Consider the following 20,393-nt stretch of genomic DNA (forward strand, 5'->3'; position numbering starts at 1 on the left):
GGGGGATGACAGGGCAATTGGGGTTAAGTGACTTGCCCAAGGTCACACAGCTAGTAAGTGTAAAGTGTCTGAGGCTGGACTTGAACTCAGGTCCTCCTGACTCTAGGGCCGGTGCTCTATTCACGGCGCCATCTACCTGCCCCACAAATAAACTATTTCTAAGTAAAGAACTTTTCAGGTGGCAAGAATAGTTTTCATTTATAATCCTAAGATTCATAATATATTCAGGATGATTAAATGCAGCGTGATATTGCTAAGAGTGTTGGATTTGGAATTTTAAGTCCTGGATTCAATTCCTAGTTCTGTTTTTTTTTACTACCAACAAATCTTTTTCTTTTAGGCAAGTTACTTTTACTCTTCTCTGGGCCTCAGTGATCTCTAAAGTTACTTCTCTAAATCCTATAATACTAGTTTTAAATAAACCATACTTTTTATACTTTAGGCTTTTGGACACTTTTAATATTTGTTTTATGTATGTTTTTAAAACATAATGTTTTAACTATAGTTAAAGGAATAGGTGTTTTTCTTTCAGATAATTCTCTTATAAATAAATCAGGTACTATTCTTAGGTAAACCCATTTTGGAAATATTAATTGGGAGATCATAAATTAATATTTGATAAAATAAGCATCAATATACGATGGAATGTATATGGATATCAGATAATATAGTATCACCTATGTATATAAGGGTCAACATGATTATTATAGGCTGAGATTTTATTGTCTAGATTTTCCATCGCTATTAATAAGACTGTAACATGAACACAGTTACTAATTGTACCCTTAGTCTATGTTCATGATATTCATCATTATCTTTAGCATGGCATATTTTCTTATGCTGTGAAATATGATTGGGTCCCGATAAATCAAGCCTTGTTTTTTAGGATGTTAAATAAATTTTATTGTTATCTTTTTTTATGTATCTCCAGAATTTCTCTCAGTGACTCTCCTGACCCCTCCCAGATAGCTATGCCATATAACAAGTAATATTTTCAAGGTCTATTTTCAGAAAGTAAACGCTGCATTAAGGTTTTCAGAGAAGAGCTGGAGGATCCGGTAGTATAGATTTCCCTTTTTTTTAGTTTTTCTCTTTTATGCAACAAATAATAGAGGACCTGAAATCATTGAGTAGCTAGAGCATATTTTTATAAGCTTTGGTCTAATTCTAAGTAAATCCTACAGCTTTTAACACTTCATTTCTGTCTCTTAAAGGGAACTTCCCTTAAAGTAAGCCTTTCCTTTATGCTAATGTTTCTGTTAAAAGGAATTTTTCATATTTGTTTAGGTGAAGTTTATACTTGGGGTGACAATGATGAGGGGCAACTTGGGGACGGAACAACGAACGCAATCCAGAGACCTCGTTTGGTTGCAGCACTTCAGGGTAAAAAGATAAATAGAGTGGCTTGTGGTTCAGCGCACACCCTAGCATGGTCCACTAGTAAACCTGCCAACGCCGGAAAGCTTCCAACACAGGTAACGTGTCCATTTATATAGACAACGCACTTGTGAAATTTCTAATTCAGGAAATAAGAAAAAAAGACCACAGTAGCTTAACTTTGTTTTAAATTTTAATTTTAATTTGCTTTGTGTAACTGAAAAATTGCTTTAAAGCTAATATATTTAAATCAGATCACATTTTTCTTTGGTTTTCATCACAGTTTTAGAAATGTTTTCCTGTGTCTATTAGAAGATAGTAAGAATTATACTTAAAACCCCCAGTTTTTACACCGAAGAACACTTTGGCTTTGTCTCTCTAGGGGGTGCTTTAATTTTTCTACATACACATATGTGAGTTTTTCAAACAGCACAGTATAATCTGTATATTAGTAGCTGAAGCTCTTTTTTAAGGCACTTTGCATACATTTCTTTTCAGTAGTAATTGAACTCCGCAGGATTAGGATGCTGTTGAAGCAGTCAGACTGGTGATACCGTCAGACAAGTTTTCATCACTACTTAAATCCACATTTTAATTATCAACACAGATATTTCACTATGTAGAGAAGAGCAGAAAAAGAAAATTGTGACCCCCTGAATTATAACAGGGAAGCACGAGATAAAAGGTAAATGAGAGTTCTGGAGGAAAATACACAGAACACCTTACCTAAGTAGCTGACTTCCTGAAGATTGCAAGGGAGCAAATAGAATGAATTCACTGAGTTTAGGAGACAATAAATATATCAGTGATAATGATTATAATTAACATTTACATAGTGCCTGCTATATGCTAGGCACTGTGCTAAGTGCTTTACAATAACAACCCTGGGGTGTAGGTGCTGTTATTATACCAATTTTACAGATGAGGAAACTGAGGCAAACAGAGGTTAAGTGCCGAGGATCACACAGCTACTAAATGTTTGAGGCCAGATGTAAACTCAGGTCTTCTGACTCCGGGACCATCAGTCAATCCGGTCTGCCATCTGGCTACGTACTAACTTAATATAATAACACAATCAAAGTCTAAGGATGGAAAAAATAAAAACGACTACAAGATATCCACTATGAAAGATAAACGACATTATAACAGGTCAGGTCAAGGAGAGATATTTTAAGAATCATGAAACTCCTTGAAAACCATGATAAAAAAAAAAAGCGTGGATAACATATTTTTAAAAATTATAACTATATATATATATATATATATATATATATATATATATATATATATATATAATCAGAAAACTGTACAAATCCATTGGAACCAGAGGGCAAAATAAAATAGATAGAATCTACCAGTCATATTATGAAAGAAACCATAAAATGAAAAACTCCTAGGAATGGCATTGTAAAAATCCAGAGCTTACAGATAAAATAAAAATATTAATACTGCAGTTACAAGAAAGAAATGAGCTAAAACACTAAAAAAAACCCCATAATTAGAATTGCAGAAGATTAGGCAGCAACTGCTATGAAGGAGAGAAAACAATAGTTTAAAAAGTAAAAGATAAAGGTTTTCACCCAAGAATAACTTAACTTGTAAGACTAAATATATTCCTTTATTCCATTAATGGAAGAAAGATCCTTCTAAGCATTCCTGATCAAAAGAATGGAGTTGAGTAAAAGCTTTCCAATGCAAATACATGAATTAAGAGAATTTTAGAAATATTTTGAAAAATTGGAAAGAGTGAACTGACTATTTTAGTGCTTACATTCATGTATACAGTTAAGTGGTGCATGAATGGAACACTGGAAGTAGAGTCAGGAAAACATGATTTCAAATCCAGCCTCAGGCAATAGCTTTGTGACCTGGGCAAATCTCTCTGTCTGCCTTGATTTCCCCATATGCAAGATGAAAATAATAATGCCACCTACCTCCCAGAGTTGTGAGGATAAAATGAGAAAACATTTGTTAAACTGTTTGCAAACTTTGAAGGACTATATAAATGCTAGCCATTATTGTCGTTATTGGAGAAAAGAAAAATCCTTCTGAATCCTGATGTTTGTGAAGATTACAGATGGAGTTAGAAAAGACAAGCACAGGGGCTGGGGTGATTTGGTTGTGATGGTCTTCAGGAAAGAGGAAGATGAAAGGAGGGGAAGAATGCACTAAGAAAGTGAAGAGGAAGATGGGGGGACTTTTTTTTCCCTCTAATATTGGGGTGTAAAAGAAGAATGAACAAAAATAGGAGAATGGAGTGTTCGAGGACTGGGCAGCATTTGAACCTGCTCTAACCACACACACACACACACACACACACACACACACTCTTTCTTTCTCTCTCATACACAAACACCCTCTCAGAATGTTTGGTATAGAAATATAATAAATTTGGTACTAGGACGGTCAGGCACAGGGAGAAAGGGAGTTTGAGAGGGTAGGTAGATTCAGGGAGTAAATATTCTTAAGCAAAAGCAAACAGTAACTTCAGAGTGTGGACCATAATAGAGGCATTAAGACAAAAAGTGTAAGAACCGACAATTGGACACTGAGGTGAAAAGGGAAGGGTCAATTGAGTGGAAGTAAATCGCTTCCATTATTCTTGCTAGTGTGTTAGTCACACATTTTTATGAAGACAAAAAGAAAGTCCAAGACGATATGATGAAAGGAAATAAAACTGACACTTAAAATTTGTGTGTGATGGGAATGGGATGAACTAGCCTCCAAAATGAAAGAGAAGAGCAGAATGGATTACAAAGCAGAATCTAAATTTTTTTTAGAAGAAACATTATTTGAAAAATAAAGATTTACACAAAATAAAAATAAAGGGCAAAAGCAGAATTAATTATGCTTTAGGCAAACTGGAAAAAACAAACAAGAGTAGCAATTGTGATGTCAGATAGGCAGTAGTAATATATATATTGTTAAAAGTGATAGGAAAACAAACTGTGCTTAAAGGCACCACAGACATTAAAATATCACCAACGCTTAACACATATATGCATTCATTGCGATTGGATGTAAGTAAACACAGAAAAAGTTACAGGGAAGGGACGGCTAGGTGGTGCAGTGAATAGAGTACCAGCCCTGGAGTCAGGAGGACCTGAGTTCACATTTGTTCTCAGACACTTAACACTTACTAGCTGTGTGACCTTGGGCAAGTCACTTAACCCTAAATGTCCTGCCTTCCCCCCTCCAAAAAGCAAAAAGAAAAAAGTTACAGGGAAAAAATAGTAAAACCACAATAGTCTGGGACCTTAATGCATCAAGAAGGAATTTAAGGATCTGAACAGAATTGCAGAGAAGTTAGATTTGATATTGTTATGATAATGTGCATAGCACTTTTATGAGAATTGACCATATGACAGGGTTTCAAAACCTCATAAATGCAGAAGAGCAAAAATGTTAGAACATTCTTTACTGACCACATAATGAAAATTATAATTAATAAGAGGACATTTGAAGAAACAAATTTAAGTGAAGACTGATTTAATTTGAAAAAAAAAATTGATGTTTCAAAAAACAATTCATAGTATCAACAAATAATTTCAACACCGAAAATGACCAGAAAAAAAGAAATGACAAAACTTCTGATTTGTAGCCAAAACAAATGGGAGAAAATTTATCTAAGCACTTTTGTCTACAAAAGGGAGAAGGTGGATCAATAAATTAGCTTGCAGTTAAAAAAAAGAAAAAAAAGTAAAGCATTAAATTTAAAAAAGTCCTAACTAAACACCAAAATAGAAATTCTGAAAATCAAAGAAGAAATAAAATTAAGAACACAATCCCATTGAATTGATGAATAAAGCTAGAGTATGTTTCTTTGGGGAGGGAAAACTAAATGAAAAGTGAAAAAACAAATTTTTTTTTTTTTTAGAAGACAGGAAAACCAAATTGATAGTATTGTATTAGGGAATGTAACAAATAAAGGGTTAGAGGAGATTATTAAGAACTATTTTTCCCAGTCACAGACCAACAAAACTGATAAATGAGATCAATAAGTATATCTAAAAGTATGAAATTTTTAATTAGCCCAATAAAACAAGAAATAGAGAAGTTAACTATCTCATTCTCAAAAAAAAGAAAGAGTTCGCCATAAATGAAAACCCAAACACAAAAAATATGAGAATCAGATGGATTTAAAAGTTAATTCTATTAAACATTCAAAGAGGAGTTAACTTCAGTATTACCTAAATTGTATGCAAAAATAGGAAAAGAAGGAATCCTACCAAATTCCTTCTATTAAGCAGTTATTTTCTTGATTATCTTAAAAAAATAAATTATTTCTTTTCAGTTTTCAACATTCACTTCCATAAGATTTTGAGTTCCAGATTTTTCTCCCCATCCCCCCCCCAGATGGCATGTGATTTGATATAAGCTCTACATATATATTCATATTGAACCTGTTTTCACATTCGTCATGTTGTAGAGTTAGAACCGATCGGAGAAAGCACAAGAAAGAAGAAACAAACAAAAAAAAAGGAGAGAGCAAATACTATGCTTCCATCTGCATTCAGACCCCATAGTTCTTTTTCTGAATGTGGACAGCATTTTCCATCATGAGTCCTTTGGAGTTGTGTTGGACCCTTCCATTGCTAAAAAGAGATAAATCTATAAAAGTTAGTCATTGCACATTGTGTCTGTTACTGCGTATAGTGTTCTGGCTCTGCTCACTTCACTCAGCATCGTTTCATTCCAGTCTTTCTCTTGATTTTTTTAATGAGATAACAACCAGAAAGAATACTGTAACCTAATACCTCTATAAGTATCAACATAAGTATTTAGTAAACATTAATAAAGCGTATATAGGGATACATTAAAATGGCCATGTATATATAATGACCTGGTTGGATTTATGTAAGGAATTAGTTCAATAAGAGGAATCAATAACAAAACAATTAAGGCATATCAATTAATGAAAAATTTTTTGACAAAACAAAATGGAAACTTTCTATAATAAGTAACATCTATTTAAAACCAAGAATTGATTTTCTAGATGGAAAATCTCACCCAAGAACTGAATGCTTTTAAAATTAGAATGAATCAAATGAAAAACTGACTCATTGAGACAAGAAGAAATAGTAAAACTAAAAAATTGGGAGAAAAAAAAAGCAAAAACAAAATATTCATAGTATCAAAGACAACTGACTAAGGAAACAAATCAAAGGGAGGTAGTCTAAAAATTTTCAAGTTGTCTGAAAATTGTGACCTTAAAAAAGGCCAGAATACCCTGTTTCAGAAAAATTATTGATGAAAACTTTCATTTGGGGTAAAATGAAAATAAGCATCCACAAATCACCTCCTGAAAGAAATCCCCAAATGAAAATTCCAGGAATATCCCAGCCAAAATCCAGAGCTTCTGGAAAAATTACTGCACACAGCCAGTAATAAAGAGTTCAGATACCAAGGAGCTTGTATATCACATAAGATTTGGCAGCTTCCACCCTGAAGAAGAGAAGAACTTATTAATCAAATACTCCAGAAAGCAAAGATAAAGACTTAAAATAAAGGTCACCTATTTGGCAAACCCATATATGGGGGGGCAGGGAGGGGCGTGGTGGGGCAGGGAATAGACATTTAGTGAAATAGATTATTTCCAAGTATTCTTTGTGAAAAAAGTCAGAATTGAGTAGACAATTTGAAATGGAAATAGAGGAAATAAAGAAATTCAGTTAAATCATTAAGCATTTATTAAGTGCTTACAACGTTCCAGACGCTGCTAAATGCTGGGGATACAAATAGTCCCTGTCTTTGAGGTGCTCAATCTAATTTGGAGGAGAATGGGGGGGATGAACAATATAATATATTGTTACACAATATATTATAATACAATATATTGTTATACATTATAATAAAATATATTGTTACACAGTATATTATAATACAATATGATATAAAAGCTATATGTCAAAGGATATTGAAAGAGAATATCTCATAAGGAGAACGTTAACTTTAATTAGGACCAGGAAGGTTTGAAAGGGGACAGATTATAAAGGGTTTAAAGCCAAAAAAGAATTTTACATTTGATTCTGCAGGTACTGGGGAGCCAGTGGAATTTATTAGAATGCAGGGACAGGTTTTTGGTAGAGTGACATGGTCAGTCTTTCACTTTAAGATGATCAATTTGATAGCTTAATGGAGGATGGAATTCTGTACAACCTTTTGAATATTTTATATTTAAACATATTGATGTTTAAGCATATCTGATTCTTCAATTTTTTCCGCTTCCCAGGTTCCTATGGAATATAACCATTTACAGGAAATTCCTATAATATCTTTACGAAACAGACTATTGTTATTACATCATATCTCAGAACTCTTTTGTCCATGCATTCCCATGTTTGACCTTGAGGGGCGTCTTGATGAAACTGGACAAGGACCTTCAGTTGGATTTGACACATTACGAGGAATTCTGATATCTCAGGGAAAGGTACTTGTGAGAATCTTTGCTATAGCATTTTAAATGGTACCTTTGCTTAATTAAACTTGAATATGATTTTAAAAAAAATTTTAAACTGAAGAATATGAAGACACAAAAGAAGTGAAACATTTTAATTTACTATGTATTGTTGCTCTGCTCTGCTGGATATGTAAAATAATTTCTCCTTTCAGTATCATTTAAAAGTAATGGATTGTGGGGCAGCTAGGTGGCACAGAGCACCTTGGAGTCATGAGGACCTGACTTCAAGTCTGGCCTCAGACACTTAATAACTGTATGATCCTGGACAAGTCATTTGAACCCCAGTTGCCTTCCCCAAATGATGATGATGATAATAATTAATCATCATTATCATGGAAACCTTTTGAAGAGCCTTTTTAAAAGACTCTTTTAAGTATACTAAGTACTATTTTATCAGATATTGTGGCAAGGTAAGTTAAAAAACTAGTTCATTGTTGTTATAGTGAATGTCTAGCAGTAGGTTCAGTGATGTCAGAGAATCTAGTTGCACGTTATATAGAAGTATGATATGGATTTCTCTTGGAATTATAACATGGCAGGCAGTAAATGACATCAGAATATTGTTTTACCAGAAATTATTTAGGAAATACATAGGCTACTGATAGACTTAGATTTCAAAAATGATGCCTTTTGAAGTGTTAAACAAATAGTGAAATCAAACTGTCCTGTTGAGAGATCTTATTCAGCAGAGGTCGCTTGGAGGTTTTGTGTTAAAATTAGCTATCTAGATTAGGAGTTGTCATAAAGGGGCAATGATGTGTTCTTTTTTTTTTTTGTGTATTTGTTATATTTTATTAGTCTATTTACTTTTAGTTTACAAGATCCAATTCCACAATTCCTTGAGTTTCACATTCTGTCCCCCTCCTTCCCACTCCCCCCCCGCCCCCAATGGCGGCATACAGTCAAGTATAGGATCTGTAAATACTTTTACATTAGACATTAGTCAGGTTATAAAGACAGATTGTATCAGATGGAATGAACAATGGGAAAGAGGAAATAAAACCCAACAATAAAAGGAAAAAGATCAAGTAGTTTGCTTCAATATGGATACAAACTCAGTTCTTTCTAGTTCTTTCTCTGGATGCACACATCTCTCTCCATCATGAGTGTTTTAGGATTGACTTCTATCACTGCATTGCTGAGAAGAGTCCAGTCTATCAAAGGTGGTCACAGACACATACATTGTGTCTGTAATTGTGTACAAATTCCTCCTGGCTCTGCTCTTCTCACTCAGCATCAGTTCGTATAAGCCTGTCCAGGTAAATATGAAGTCCATCTCCTCGTTTCTTATAGCACAATGGTATTCCATAACATGCATATACCACAGCTTGTTCAGCCATTCCCCAATTGATGGGCACCCCCTTAATTTCCAATTCTTTGCTACCACAAAAAGAGCTGATAAAAATATTTTTGTACATATGGGTCTTCCTGCTATTTCTATGTTCTCTTTGGGATATAACCCTAGAAGTGGTATTGCTGGGTCAAAGGGTATGAAATTATTTATAGCCCTTTGGGCATAATTCCAGATTGCCCTCCAGAAAAGCTGGATCAGTTCACAACTCCACCAGCAATGTATTAGTGTTCCAATTTGTCCACATCCTCTCCAGCATTTGTCATTTTCGTGTTTTGTCATCTTAGCCAATCGGACTGGTGAGATGTGGTACCTCAGAGTTGTTTTGATTTGCATTTCTCTAATCAATAGTGAATTAGAGCATTTCTTTATGTGCTCATAGATATCTTTAATTTCTTTCTCTGAAAACTGCCTGTTCATATCCTTTGACCATTTATCAATTGGGGAATGACTTGTATTCTTACAGTTTTGACTCAGTTCTCTCTATATTTTAGAAATGAGTCCTTTATCAGAGATATAGGTTGTAAAAATTTTTTCCCAATTTCCCACCTCCCTCTTAATCTTTGTTACTTGGCCTTGTTTGTACAGAATCTTTTCAATTTAATGTAATCAGTTATCCATTTTGCATTTTATAATTCTCTCTAATTCTTGTTTGGTCATAAAGTCTTTCCCTGTCCACAAATCTGACAGGTAAACTATTCCTTGTTTTCTGAGATTGCTTACAGTATCAACCTTTATACCTAGATCATGCACCCATTTAGACTTGATTTTGGTATATGGTGTTAGATAATGGTCTATGCCCAGTTTCTGCCATACTGTTATTCCAGTTTTCCCAGCAGTTTTTGTCAAGTAGTGAGTTCTTATCCCAAAAACTATGGTCTTGGGGTTTATCAAACAATAGATTACTATAGTTGTTGACTTCTGAATCTCGTGTGCCTAATCTATTCCATTGATCCACTCATCTATTCCTCAGCCTGTACCAAGTAGTTTTGAGGACTGCTGCTTTATAATATGGATTGAAATCTGGAATAGCTAGTCCACCTTCCCTAGCATTTCTTTTCATTAATTCCCTTGATATTCTGGACCTTTTATTCTTCCAAATAATTTTGTTCCTATTTTTTCTAACTCTATAAAGTAGTTTTTTGGTAAATCGATTGGTATGGCACTAAATATATAATTTAATTTAGGTAAAATTGCCATTTTTATTATATTAGCTCGACCCAGCCATGAGCAATTGATATTTTTCCAATTAATTAGATCTGACTTTATTTGTGTGAAAGTGTTTTGTAGTTGTGATCATATAGGTCCTGGGTCTGTTTTGGCAGATAGATTCCCAAATATTTTATAATGTCTACAGTAACTTTAAATGGGATTTCTCTTTTTATCTCTTGCTGTTGAATTTCATTGGTGATTTATGTGGGTTTATTTTATATCCTGCAACTTTGCCAAATTTATTTATTGTCTCAAGTAGTTTTTTAATTGATTCTCTAGGATTCTCTAAATATATCATTATATCATCTGCAAAGAGTGATAGCTTGGTCTCTTCTTTGCCTAATTTGATTCCTTTGATTTCTTTTTCTTCTCTAATTGCTGCCGCTAACATTTCTAGTCCCAGATTGAATAAGAGAGGTGATAGTGGACATCCTTGTTTCACCCCTGATCTTGTTGGAAATGCTTCTAGCTTATCCCCATTACATATAATATTTGCTGATGGTTTTAAATAGATGCTACCTATTATTTTAAGAAAGGCTCCATTTATTCCTATACTTTCCAGGGTTTTTAATAGGAATGGATGTTGTATTTTGTGAAAAGCCTTTTCTGCATCTATTGAGATGATCATGTGGTTTCTGCTAGTTTTATTGTTGATATGATCAATTATACTGATGGTTTTCCTATTAAACCATCCTTGCATTCCTGGAATAAGTCCTACCTGGTCAAAGTGTATTATTCTTGTGATAAGTTGTAATCTTTTTGGTAATATTTTATTTAAAATTTTTAGCATCTATATTCATGAGGGAGATTGGTCTATAATTTTCTTTCTCTGTTTTATCTCTTCCTGGTTTAGGTATCAGTACCATATTTGTGTCATAAAAAGAATTTGGTAGGACTCCTTCTTCACTAATTTTCCCAAATAGTTTGTAGAGTATTGGAATCAGTTGTTCTTTAAATGTTTGATAGAATGCACTAGTAAATCCATCTGGAGATTTTTTTCCTAGGGTGTTGACTAATGGCTTGTTCAATTTCTTTTTGTGAGATGGGGTTATTTAAGTAATTTACTTCCTTTTCAGTTAATCTGGTCAATTTGTACTTTTGTAAATATTCATCCATTTCAGTAAGATTGTCAAATTTATATGCATACAATTGGGAAAAATAATTCCTAATTATTGTTTTGATTTCCTCTTCATTGGAGGTAGATTCACCCTTTTCATTTTTGATACTCATAATTTGGTTTTCTTCTTTCCTTTTTTTTTTTTTAAATCATATTGACTAAGGGTCTGTCAATTTTATTGGTTTTTTCGTAAAACCAGCTCTTAGTTTTATTTATCAATTCAATAGTTTTCTTAATTTTAATTTTATTAATCTCTCCTTTGATTTCCAATATTTCTAATTTAGTATTTAATTGGGGATTTTGAATTTGTTCTTTTTCTAGGTTTTTAAATTGCATGCCCAATTCGTTGACCTCCCTTTTCTCTAATTTAATCATGTATGCACTTAGGGATATAATACTCCCCCTTAGAACTGCCTTTAATGCATCCCACAAATTTTGGTATTTTGTTTCCTTATTATCATTCTCTTGAATGAAATTACTAATTGTTTCTATAATTTCTTGTTTGACCCACTCATTCTTTAGGATTAAATTCTTTAATTTCCAATTAGTTTTTACTCTGTCTTTCCATGGCCCTTTATTGCATATAATTTTTACTGCATCATGATCTGAGAAGGATGCATTTAATATTTCTGCCTTGCTGCATAGTATTGTGAGGTTTTGATGCCCTAGAACATGGTCAGTTTTTGAGTATGTGCCATGAACCGCTGAGAAGAAAGTATATTCCTTTTTATCCCCATTCAGTTTTCTCCAGAGATCTATCATACCTATCCTCTCTAAAATCCTTTTCACCTCCTTAACTTCTTTCTTGTTTATTTTGAGGTTGGATTTATCAAGTTCAGAGAGGGGGAGATTAAGGTCTCCCACTAGTATAGTTTTGCTATCTATTTCTTCCTCTAATTCCTTTACCTTCCCCTCTAGGAATTTGGATGCTACACCACTTGGTGCATATATGTTAAGTAGTGATATTGCTTCATTCTTGATGGTGCCTTTTAACAGGATATAGTTTCCTTCCTTATCTCTTTTAATTAGGTCAACTTTTGCATTTGCTTTATCTGAAATAAGGATTGCTACCCCTGCTTTTTTTACTTTAGCTGAGGCGTCATATATTTTACTCTAGCCTTTTACCTTTACCCTGTGTGTATCCCTCTGTTTCAGATGTGTTTCTTGTAAACAGCATATTGTAGGATTATGATTTCTAATCCATTCTGCCTCCGTTTTATGGGAGAGTTCATTCCATTCACATTTACAGTTAGGATTGTTATCTGTTTCTTTCCCTCCATCCTATTCCCGCCCCTGTTAATGCTCATATTTTCCGCCTTCTCCCTTCCCCCCCTTAATAGTTTTCCTTTTGACCCCCACCTCCCTCAGTATTCCCTTATCAGCCCTCCTCCCTTTTCCTCCCCTTTCCCTTTACTTCTTCCCTCCCTACTAACCACTCCCCCCCCCTTTTTGAAGCCCTTTCCCCCTCCTACGGCCTGTAGGATATTTTTATACTTAATGCAGTATGTTATTTCTTCTTTGCACCAAGAGTGACAGGAACAAACCTCATGCGAAGCTGCTCTCCCTCCCCTCTTTCCCTCTAAAATGATACTTTTTGTGTTTCTTCTCCATAGAGTCCTATGCTTAACTGGTTGTTATTCCCTCCTTGCACCAGAACCAATGAGGGAAAAGCTCATGTGGTTCTCATCTCCCTCCCTTCTTTTCCTCTGCTATACTGTTTTTGTGCCTCTTTGTGTGGCATCATTTACCCTTTTCCACTTCATTCATTCCCTTTCTTCCATTGCATTCCCTTTGTAGCCCTTAATAAGATTTTTTTTAATCGTCATTTTGTGTATTTTATACTCATACCCTCTACTTGTCTATAACCAGTTTGCTCTTATTAAATAGCAGGTGTGTGTGTGTGTGTGTGTGTGTGTGTGTGTTTGTGTTTTGCTTGTTTACTTTTCTACGTCCCTGTTGCATCCATAATTGGAGGCTGAATTTTCCATTGAGTTCTGTCTGGCTTTTTTATCAGGAAGGTCTGGAACTCTGTTATATCACTGAATGACCTCTCTTTGCCTGGAACAATATGGTCAGTCTCTCTGGGTATGTGATCCTTGGTTGTAACCCGAGCTCTTTTGCCTTCCTGAAAATTGTATTCCACTGCCTCCGATCTTTCAGTGTAGAGGCTGCCAAATCCTGTGTGATCCTCACTGTGGACCCTCGATATTTGAATTGTTTCTTTCTGGCCACTTGAAGTATTTTCTCCTTTACCTGGTAGTTCTGGAGTTTGGTCACAACATTTCGAGGACTTTTCAGTTTGGGATCTCTTTCAGCAGGTGTCCAGTGGATTTTCTTGATTTCTGTTTTACCCTCAGGTTCTAGTATCTCAGGACAGTTTTCCTTAACGAGTTCTTGGAGAATGTTGTCCAGGCTCATTTTTTCATCATGATTTTCCAGTAGGCTTATGATTCTCAGATTATCTCTCCTGGATCTGTTCTCCAGGTCAGTTATTTTTTGTTTGAGGTATTTTACCTCTTTTTCTAATTTTTCATTCTTGTTGTTTTGCTTGGCTAATTCTTGGTTCCTCATAGAGTTATTTGTTTCAATTTGTTTGATTCTAGTTTTTAGGAAATCACTTTCCTTGGTTAATTTTTGGAGCTCCTTTTCCATATCATACACTTTTCTTTTTAGAGAGATATTTTCTTCATTATAATGTTTTTCTTATTCTGCTATTTTGGTTTTGAGAGAATTATTCATTTTGTCTTCTGTCTCTCTCATTCGGTTTTCAAAGTTCCTTTTGATCTCATCTAGGAGAGCCTTCTGTGCTTGGGACCAGTCCCCTGTAGATGTTTCAGCTGTGGCTGTGGAGTCCACATTGTCTCCCTCTGAGGTTGGTTCCTCCCTCTGAGGATAGTAGGACTCCAGGGTCTTTGTCTTTGTAGTCTGCTTTCTACCCATTTTGAGGCGGGGCCCTTGCCCTGGGGCAATAGTTACTGTGTTTTCAGGGTCAGAGGGTGGGGTTGGAGCAGGCGAGGTTCACTTTGCCATCCTGGTCCTTGGAGGTCCTGATAGGGGCTTTTTTTTTTAATGTCTGGCACAGGGGCCTCTGTATTTGGTTCTTACCTTGCTCTTACCAATCCCAGCCCTTTGGTGATAGGCCTGGTAGTGGCCCTTGTGGTTGATGGAACGACTTACCCCCCAGTTGATCAGGCTGCCTCCCGGCCTGCCCCTGCATGCCGCTGCCTTCCACAATGATGTGTTCTTATCTGTAATATATTATCTGTTGTGGTTCTCTTGCTAGCCACTTTTGAAAGCTCAGTTTAGTTATTTAATATTATTATATTATATATATTAGTTATATATATAATATTATATAATATATATTATTATAATGCTATAAAATTTAGTATTGTAGTGGATGGTTTCTCATGCCTTTGCCCACATTTTATGAGTCAGTCATCTTTGATAAGTTTGAGAAACATTTATTATATATTTGTCATTTACAAGGCATTGTCCTATGGATTGGATGCTGAATGTGTTCTGTAGAATGGTGAATTCGATTCGGTTCTTGTTTTTCAGAGACTTATCTGTCAAGAGAGGTAAGAAAAACGAAATGAGACTCTAAAGTCATGACCTGGGTTCAAATTCTGCACCTAAGACTTAGTACGTAGATGACCTTGGACAAAATATTTAACTTTCCCATGCTTCTTATTCCTCATCTGAAAAAGCAGGGAGTTGGACTCCATTGTCTCTGAGATGACTTCTAGCTCTAGATATCTGGTCCTATGAATACAATAGCTAGAAAACAAACACTAAAGTCAGTATAAACTAGAAAGGACATTTGGGCAATTGGGTAGAAGTACTGTGTTAAAGACTTAAGAAGGATTTTATGAATTTTGTGTGCTTGTACCAGAATGAGATTCCCTCCACAATATTAAGTATTGGTATTAAGAAGGCATACATTGAGAATGATATTGGAATAACATGAAGTTTTCTGGAAAAGATCTTATTTACTTAGAATTCTTATATTTGTGTGATGCTCACAGGTTTCAGGGGAGCTAGTGTATAATGTTGAGGGTTAAAAAACTATTTTTACATAATTTTACATGTAATCTTAAAAATTTGTGATTATTGAGGCAGAGAGAAACATGGATAATCTGTAGTGATGTAAAATTTTGATTTTAACTAATAGTTGACATTGCTTTTCTCTTACTAGTTAATTTGAAGTTCCTCTACTTTCCCTTCACCCCCTCTGAAATAGAATACTCATAAGCAGTGAAATAAGCAGAAAAACTGCATCCATCAGGTTGTGTATAATAGACAATTGACCTGAGAGAAGAGATTTGGGGAAGCTTGTTTTTTTTTCCTTAATTTTTATTTGCCTCAGTTTTATTGAAACTTAAAAAAATAATGCTATCACTTCTCACTGGCTCCTTTTTCCTGCTGCTCTATAGAACCTTCTCTTGTCTATCAGCTGGGTAGGGTAGTAGATAGTGTTGGACTTGGGGTCAGGAAGACCTGAATTCAAATCCTACTTCAGACACTTAGTAACTGTGATTCTGGATAAGTCAGTTAACCTCTCTCAGACTCAGTTTCCTCATTTGTAAAATGGGGATAATAATAGCATCTACCTTGAAGGGTTGTTGTGAGTTTAAAATGAGGTGATGTACGGGAAGTGTTTTGCAAACCATAAAGTTCTATATAGTGAAGGAAAAAGACAAACCAGCACATTAACTGTGCCTGACATGTTATTCACTTTATTCTACCCCTTGAGCTTCCCATTTCTGCAGAGAGGCAGGGGCTGTGCTTCATTCACCTTTCATCTTCTGAGGTCACGTGATGATTGTGCATGTCCTTGGTTGGAGTTCTAAGGTCTTTTAGTGCTATTTTCTTTTACATTATTGTGGCTATTATAAATTTTTTTGCTGTTTATTTCCTTTCTGTGTATATAAGTTCACAAAAAGAAGCCTTCTGATATTTATAATTTTTTATAGAGTAACAATAATACATTTCAATTTTTTAAGCCTTGATTGTTTAGCCATTCCTGTCAGTAGCCATTTTCTTTGCAGTTTTTTGCTTTAACAAAAAAGTACTACTATAAAAATCTTTGTATGTGTGAAATATTCCCTCTCACCTCCTTGGGGTATATGCCTAGTACTAGTGTCATTGGATCGGATAGTATGTATGATTTGATGACTTTAGGGGGATAATTTCACATTCTCATGCGGCGTAGCACACCAGAATATTTGGACCATTTTTCAGCTGTACTAGTCGTTACGTTAATCTGCCTTTTCCCTCTATAGCCCCTTTTATATTTACTTTTTTTGTCTTTTGTCATTTTTGCCAGTCTGATGTCTTTTAGGTAAAACCTCAGAAAAGGTTTAATTTAAATTTCTCTCAGTGATTTGGAGCGCTTTTTTTTTTTAATTATAACTGTTTTGATTACTAAGTTTCAATATCATAAAGAGATATTACCATATACAAAAACATGCAAAAATGATAGAACTGTATATGAAACTATGAATTCTACCACATGCTATTTGCTTCAAATACATAATTCTATACTTTCATTTCAAAACAGTTTTGCTTGTCATGTTAGTGGTTGACTTTAGCGTCTGTGAATTTACACAAAATATTACAATGGATCTTTAAGACATCATTTTTATTATCACATTATTACTAACTCCCACCACCTTTCATTAACCTCCCTTTCTTCCTCCCAATTAAGAACATAAAAAAGTAGGGGTGGGGTGGGGTGGAATAAGGTAGAGAGTTTCAATAACTAAAACCACAAAGTGGCCATGTCTAAAACTCTGTTTTCCGCCTTCCGTACCTCCCTAATCTGAAGGAGGATTTTAGGTCTTTCTGGAAACTCGGTTGTTCAAAAGTTTTTTCTCTTTGCATCATTGTACTGCTTATTTCACTTTGCATCAGGTCATATCACCCAGGATTCCATGAAATCACCTTTCATTTCCTTTGTAGATTTCTCTGAACTCTTGTGTTTGTATTCCAAACTTCCTACTCAGCTCAGGTCTTTCCATCAAAAATTCTTCAAATATCTTATACTCTATTCAATGTCAGTTTTTTCCCATATAGGATCATACCCAGTTTGGCAGGGTAGCTTATTCTTGGTTGTAAACCCATCTCTTTTGCCTTTCTAAATATTGGATTCCAGGATTTCCTCTCATTTATATTTGAAGCTGCCAAGTCTTGTGTGATCCAGGCTCTAATTCCTTGGTACTTGAACTGCTTCATTCTGGATTCTTGTAATATTTTCTCTTTGGACATGAGACTTTTGAATTTCGACTATGACATTTCTGGGAGTTTTTATTTGGGGATTTATTACAGGAGGTGACCTGTGGATTCTTTCTATACCTATTCTGCCTCCTGGTTCTAATAAATCTGGGGAATTCTCTTTTATGATTTCTTGAAATATAGTATCCAATCTTTTTACTATATGAATGTTTTTAGGGAGCCCAATAATTTTTATATTATCTCTTCCTGAGCAGTTTTCCAAGTCAGTTGTTTTTGTGACCAGATATCTTACATTTTCTTCTTCAAGTTTTTCTGCCTTTTCATTTTGTTCTAATATTTCTTTCTGTCTTATGGAGTCATTGATTTCTGCTTGGTCTTTTCTTGTTTTCAAGGACTCCACTTCTTGCATAAGGTCTACTCTTTTCTCTTCTAAGTTATTTATTCTACTTCCAATTCTTTCCTCCAGGTCTTTTATTTCACTTTTTATCTCTTCCTTCATTTCTTCTAGGAATTCTTGTAGTCCTTGTGGAAAATGCATTTTTTTCCTTTGAATCTATGTTTAGAGTTGTTACAGAATTGCTTTCTTCTTATGGAAGATCTCTAGACTTGATCCTGGTTGATGTTTTCATCTTCAATGTATTTATTTCTCCGGATTTAGTTTCTAAATTGAAGCTCTGACGGGGGGAGTATTCTTTCATATATAATCATTGCTAGTCTGCATTTCTGCTTTTGAAAACTGTTATATCCTTTGACCACTTATCTTTTGGACAATAGTTCTTGAAGAAATAATAAATAAATATTTAGAAAGACAATATTCATTGAAATGTGCAGAAAGATCTGATTTAGGATTGTGGACAGTATGGGTTATTAAAAAGAAAATAGGATAATTTTCCCCGCATTTGAAGATTTGTAGATAATGAAAAATTCCTACTAAATTGTATTGTTAGGAGCAAGAAATTAACACATATTAAACATGGTATCATTCTGAGAGGGCACACATTCAAAGTAGTCACAGAAAGTAAGAAACTAGTTGACATACTTAAATATTTGTAGAGAATGTTATGACTATTGTTATTTTCAGAAACTCTATAGGGTATGAGCTATTTCAGTATCTATTGACATTCAAGTTTCTATCAGCCACGTCTGTTGACCTTACCTAGGCAGTGTGTATAGCAGAAAGAGTACTAAAACTATAAGGAGATTCAGGTTACAAATCCTACCTCCAGTACACATTAGCTGGGTGATAGTGGACAATTCACTTATGCTCTCTGAGCTTTGGTTTCCTGGGAACAATAGTACTTTGCCTACCCAGTTAGGTCATAACAACCCAAAGCATTTAAAGTTCAAAGAGAAATGAGGACAGCAGATTAAAAAATGGAGAAGAATCACTAAGCTTTTTATAACAAAACTTTTACCATCAACAACAGTGAGATCACCACATTTACCATCATAGTTCCCAGATGTGCCACATAAGGGAAGTAGAAATACTGCTTAAGATAGCAAAGGTAATCAAACAACAATAAGTATCTACTATGATCCAGGTACTGGGAAGAACAAAGGGACTTTTCCATATATACACAGAGGAGGATCATACTGTAGGTAATATAATTTTGATTCTTTTTTTTTTTTTTTGGTCTTTTTTGGAGGGGGAAAGCCAGGGCAGTGGGGGTTAAGTGAGTTGCCCAAGGTCACACAGCTAGTCAAGTGTTAAGGTAATATAATTTTGAAGACACTGAGAGATAGATTCCCAAGATAACTGAAAAACAGGAGGATGGATTCTAGTTGCTTGGAAAAAATCACAAGCCCTACCAGAAGAGGTGATTGAGAGACTGTCAATATCGCTAACTCATATGTGTACTTTCTGATCTCTGTAAAAAGAAATCTTTTTGAAAGTAAACTACCCATGCATCAAAGACATCTTTAAAAAAAATCATAGACTAGGTCTCCCCATCTTGTCTAGGATGAAAGTGCAGTGGTCTGTCATTGACCCAATCCCACAGTGAGCAGCATGGAGGCTTTGACCTGTACTATTTCTGACCTGGGCCAGTTCACTGTGTTAGGATAGCCTGGTGGCCCTCAGGTGCTCACCATGTTGGTGCCAGGCAGTATAAGTGCTTGATCAGATTAACCCACTGAAATTTAGAATTTCTGAGCTCGGTCATTTCACCAGTTGCAGAGTTTAATCAATCCACCAATCCCTGTTTCCTTGGTTGCAAAGATTACAAGCATGTGTGTACTGCCCCTGGCCCAAAGGCATCTGTAATGAAGTTTCATGAGAAGGGAGTAAGTATGCTTTTGCAAATGATTTTCTACATCTTAGCAAAAAGATTATATAGAGAATATAAGACTCTGCTTATAGTTTGTTGACTACAAAAAAGTTTGATTTTTTTTTTCTTAGAGCAAAATACTGCTTTAAAGGCTCTCTATCAAATTGTTGTTTTTATATATAAGCTAAAATCCTACAGGAGTTCTTGAGGATGTGACAATAATGAAATCTTTTGATACTCTCATTATTAATATAAGGTATCCAATAAAACAGTGGAGAAAGATGCTAGCCAAATGTGTTAGCTACAGTCGTGGAGTACAAATGGAGAAGGAATTCCTAATGGCTGGTGTGGTACAGCCCTTAGCACAGTGTC

At 34.9% G+C, this 20,393-nt stretch overlaps 1 protein-coding gene across 3 annotated transcripts in view; it reads left to right on the forward strand.

Annotated features, from left to right (window-relative positions):
* The window catches only part of HERC2 (HECT and RLD domain containing E3 ubiquitin protein ligase 2), a 234,456-nt gene that overhangs the window by 197,104 nt on the left and 16,959 nt on the right, over window positions 1-20,393 (forward strand). For all 3 annotated transcript variants that reach the window (XM_069072939.1, XM_069072941.1, XM_069072940.1), the window contains 2 exons: window positions 1,288-1,475; window positions 7,610-7,807. In XM_069072939.1, the coding sequence (XP_068929040.1) occupies window positions 1,288-1,475; window positions 7,610-7,807 (386 nt within the window). The remainder of the gene's footprint in view (window positions 1-1,287; window positions 1,476-7,609; window positions 7,808-20,393) is intronic.

Source organism: Petaurus breviceps, unplaced genomic scaffold (assembly GCF_028583685.1).
Source record: "Petaurus breviceps papuanus isolate PSGF00001 unplaced genomic scaffold, PetGlider_PUasm1.0 90849, whole genome shotgun sequence".
In the NCBI taxonomy this organism is placed as follows: Eukaryota; Metazoa; Chordata; class Mammalia; order Diprotodontia; family Petauridae; genus Petaurus; species Petaurus breviceps.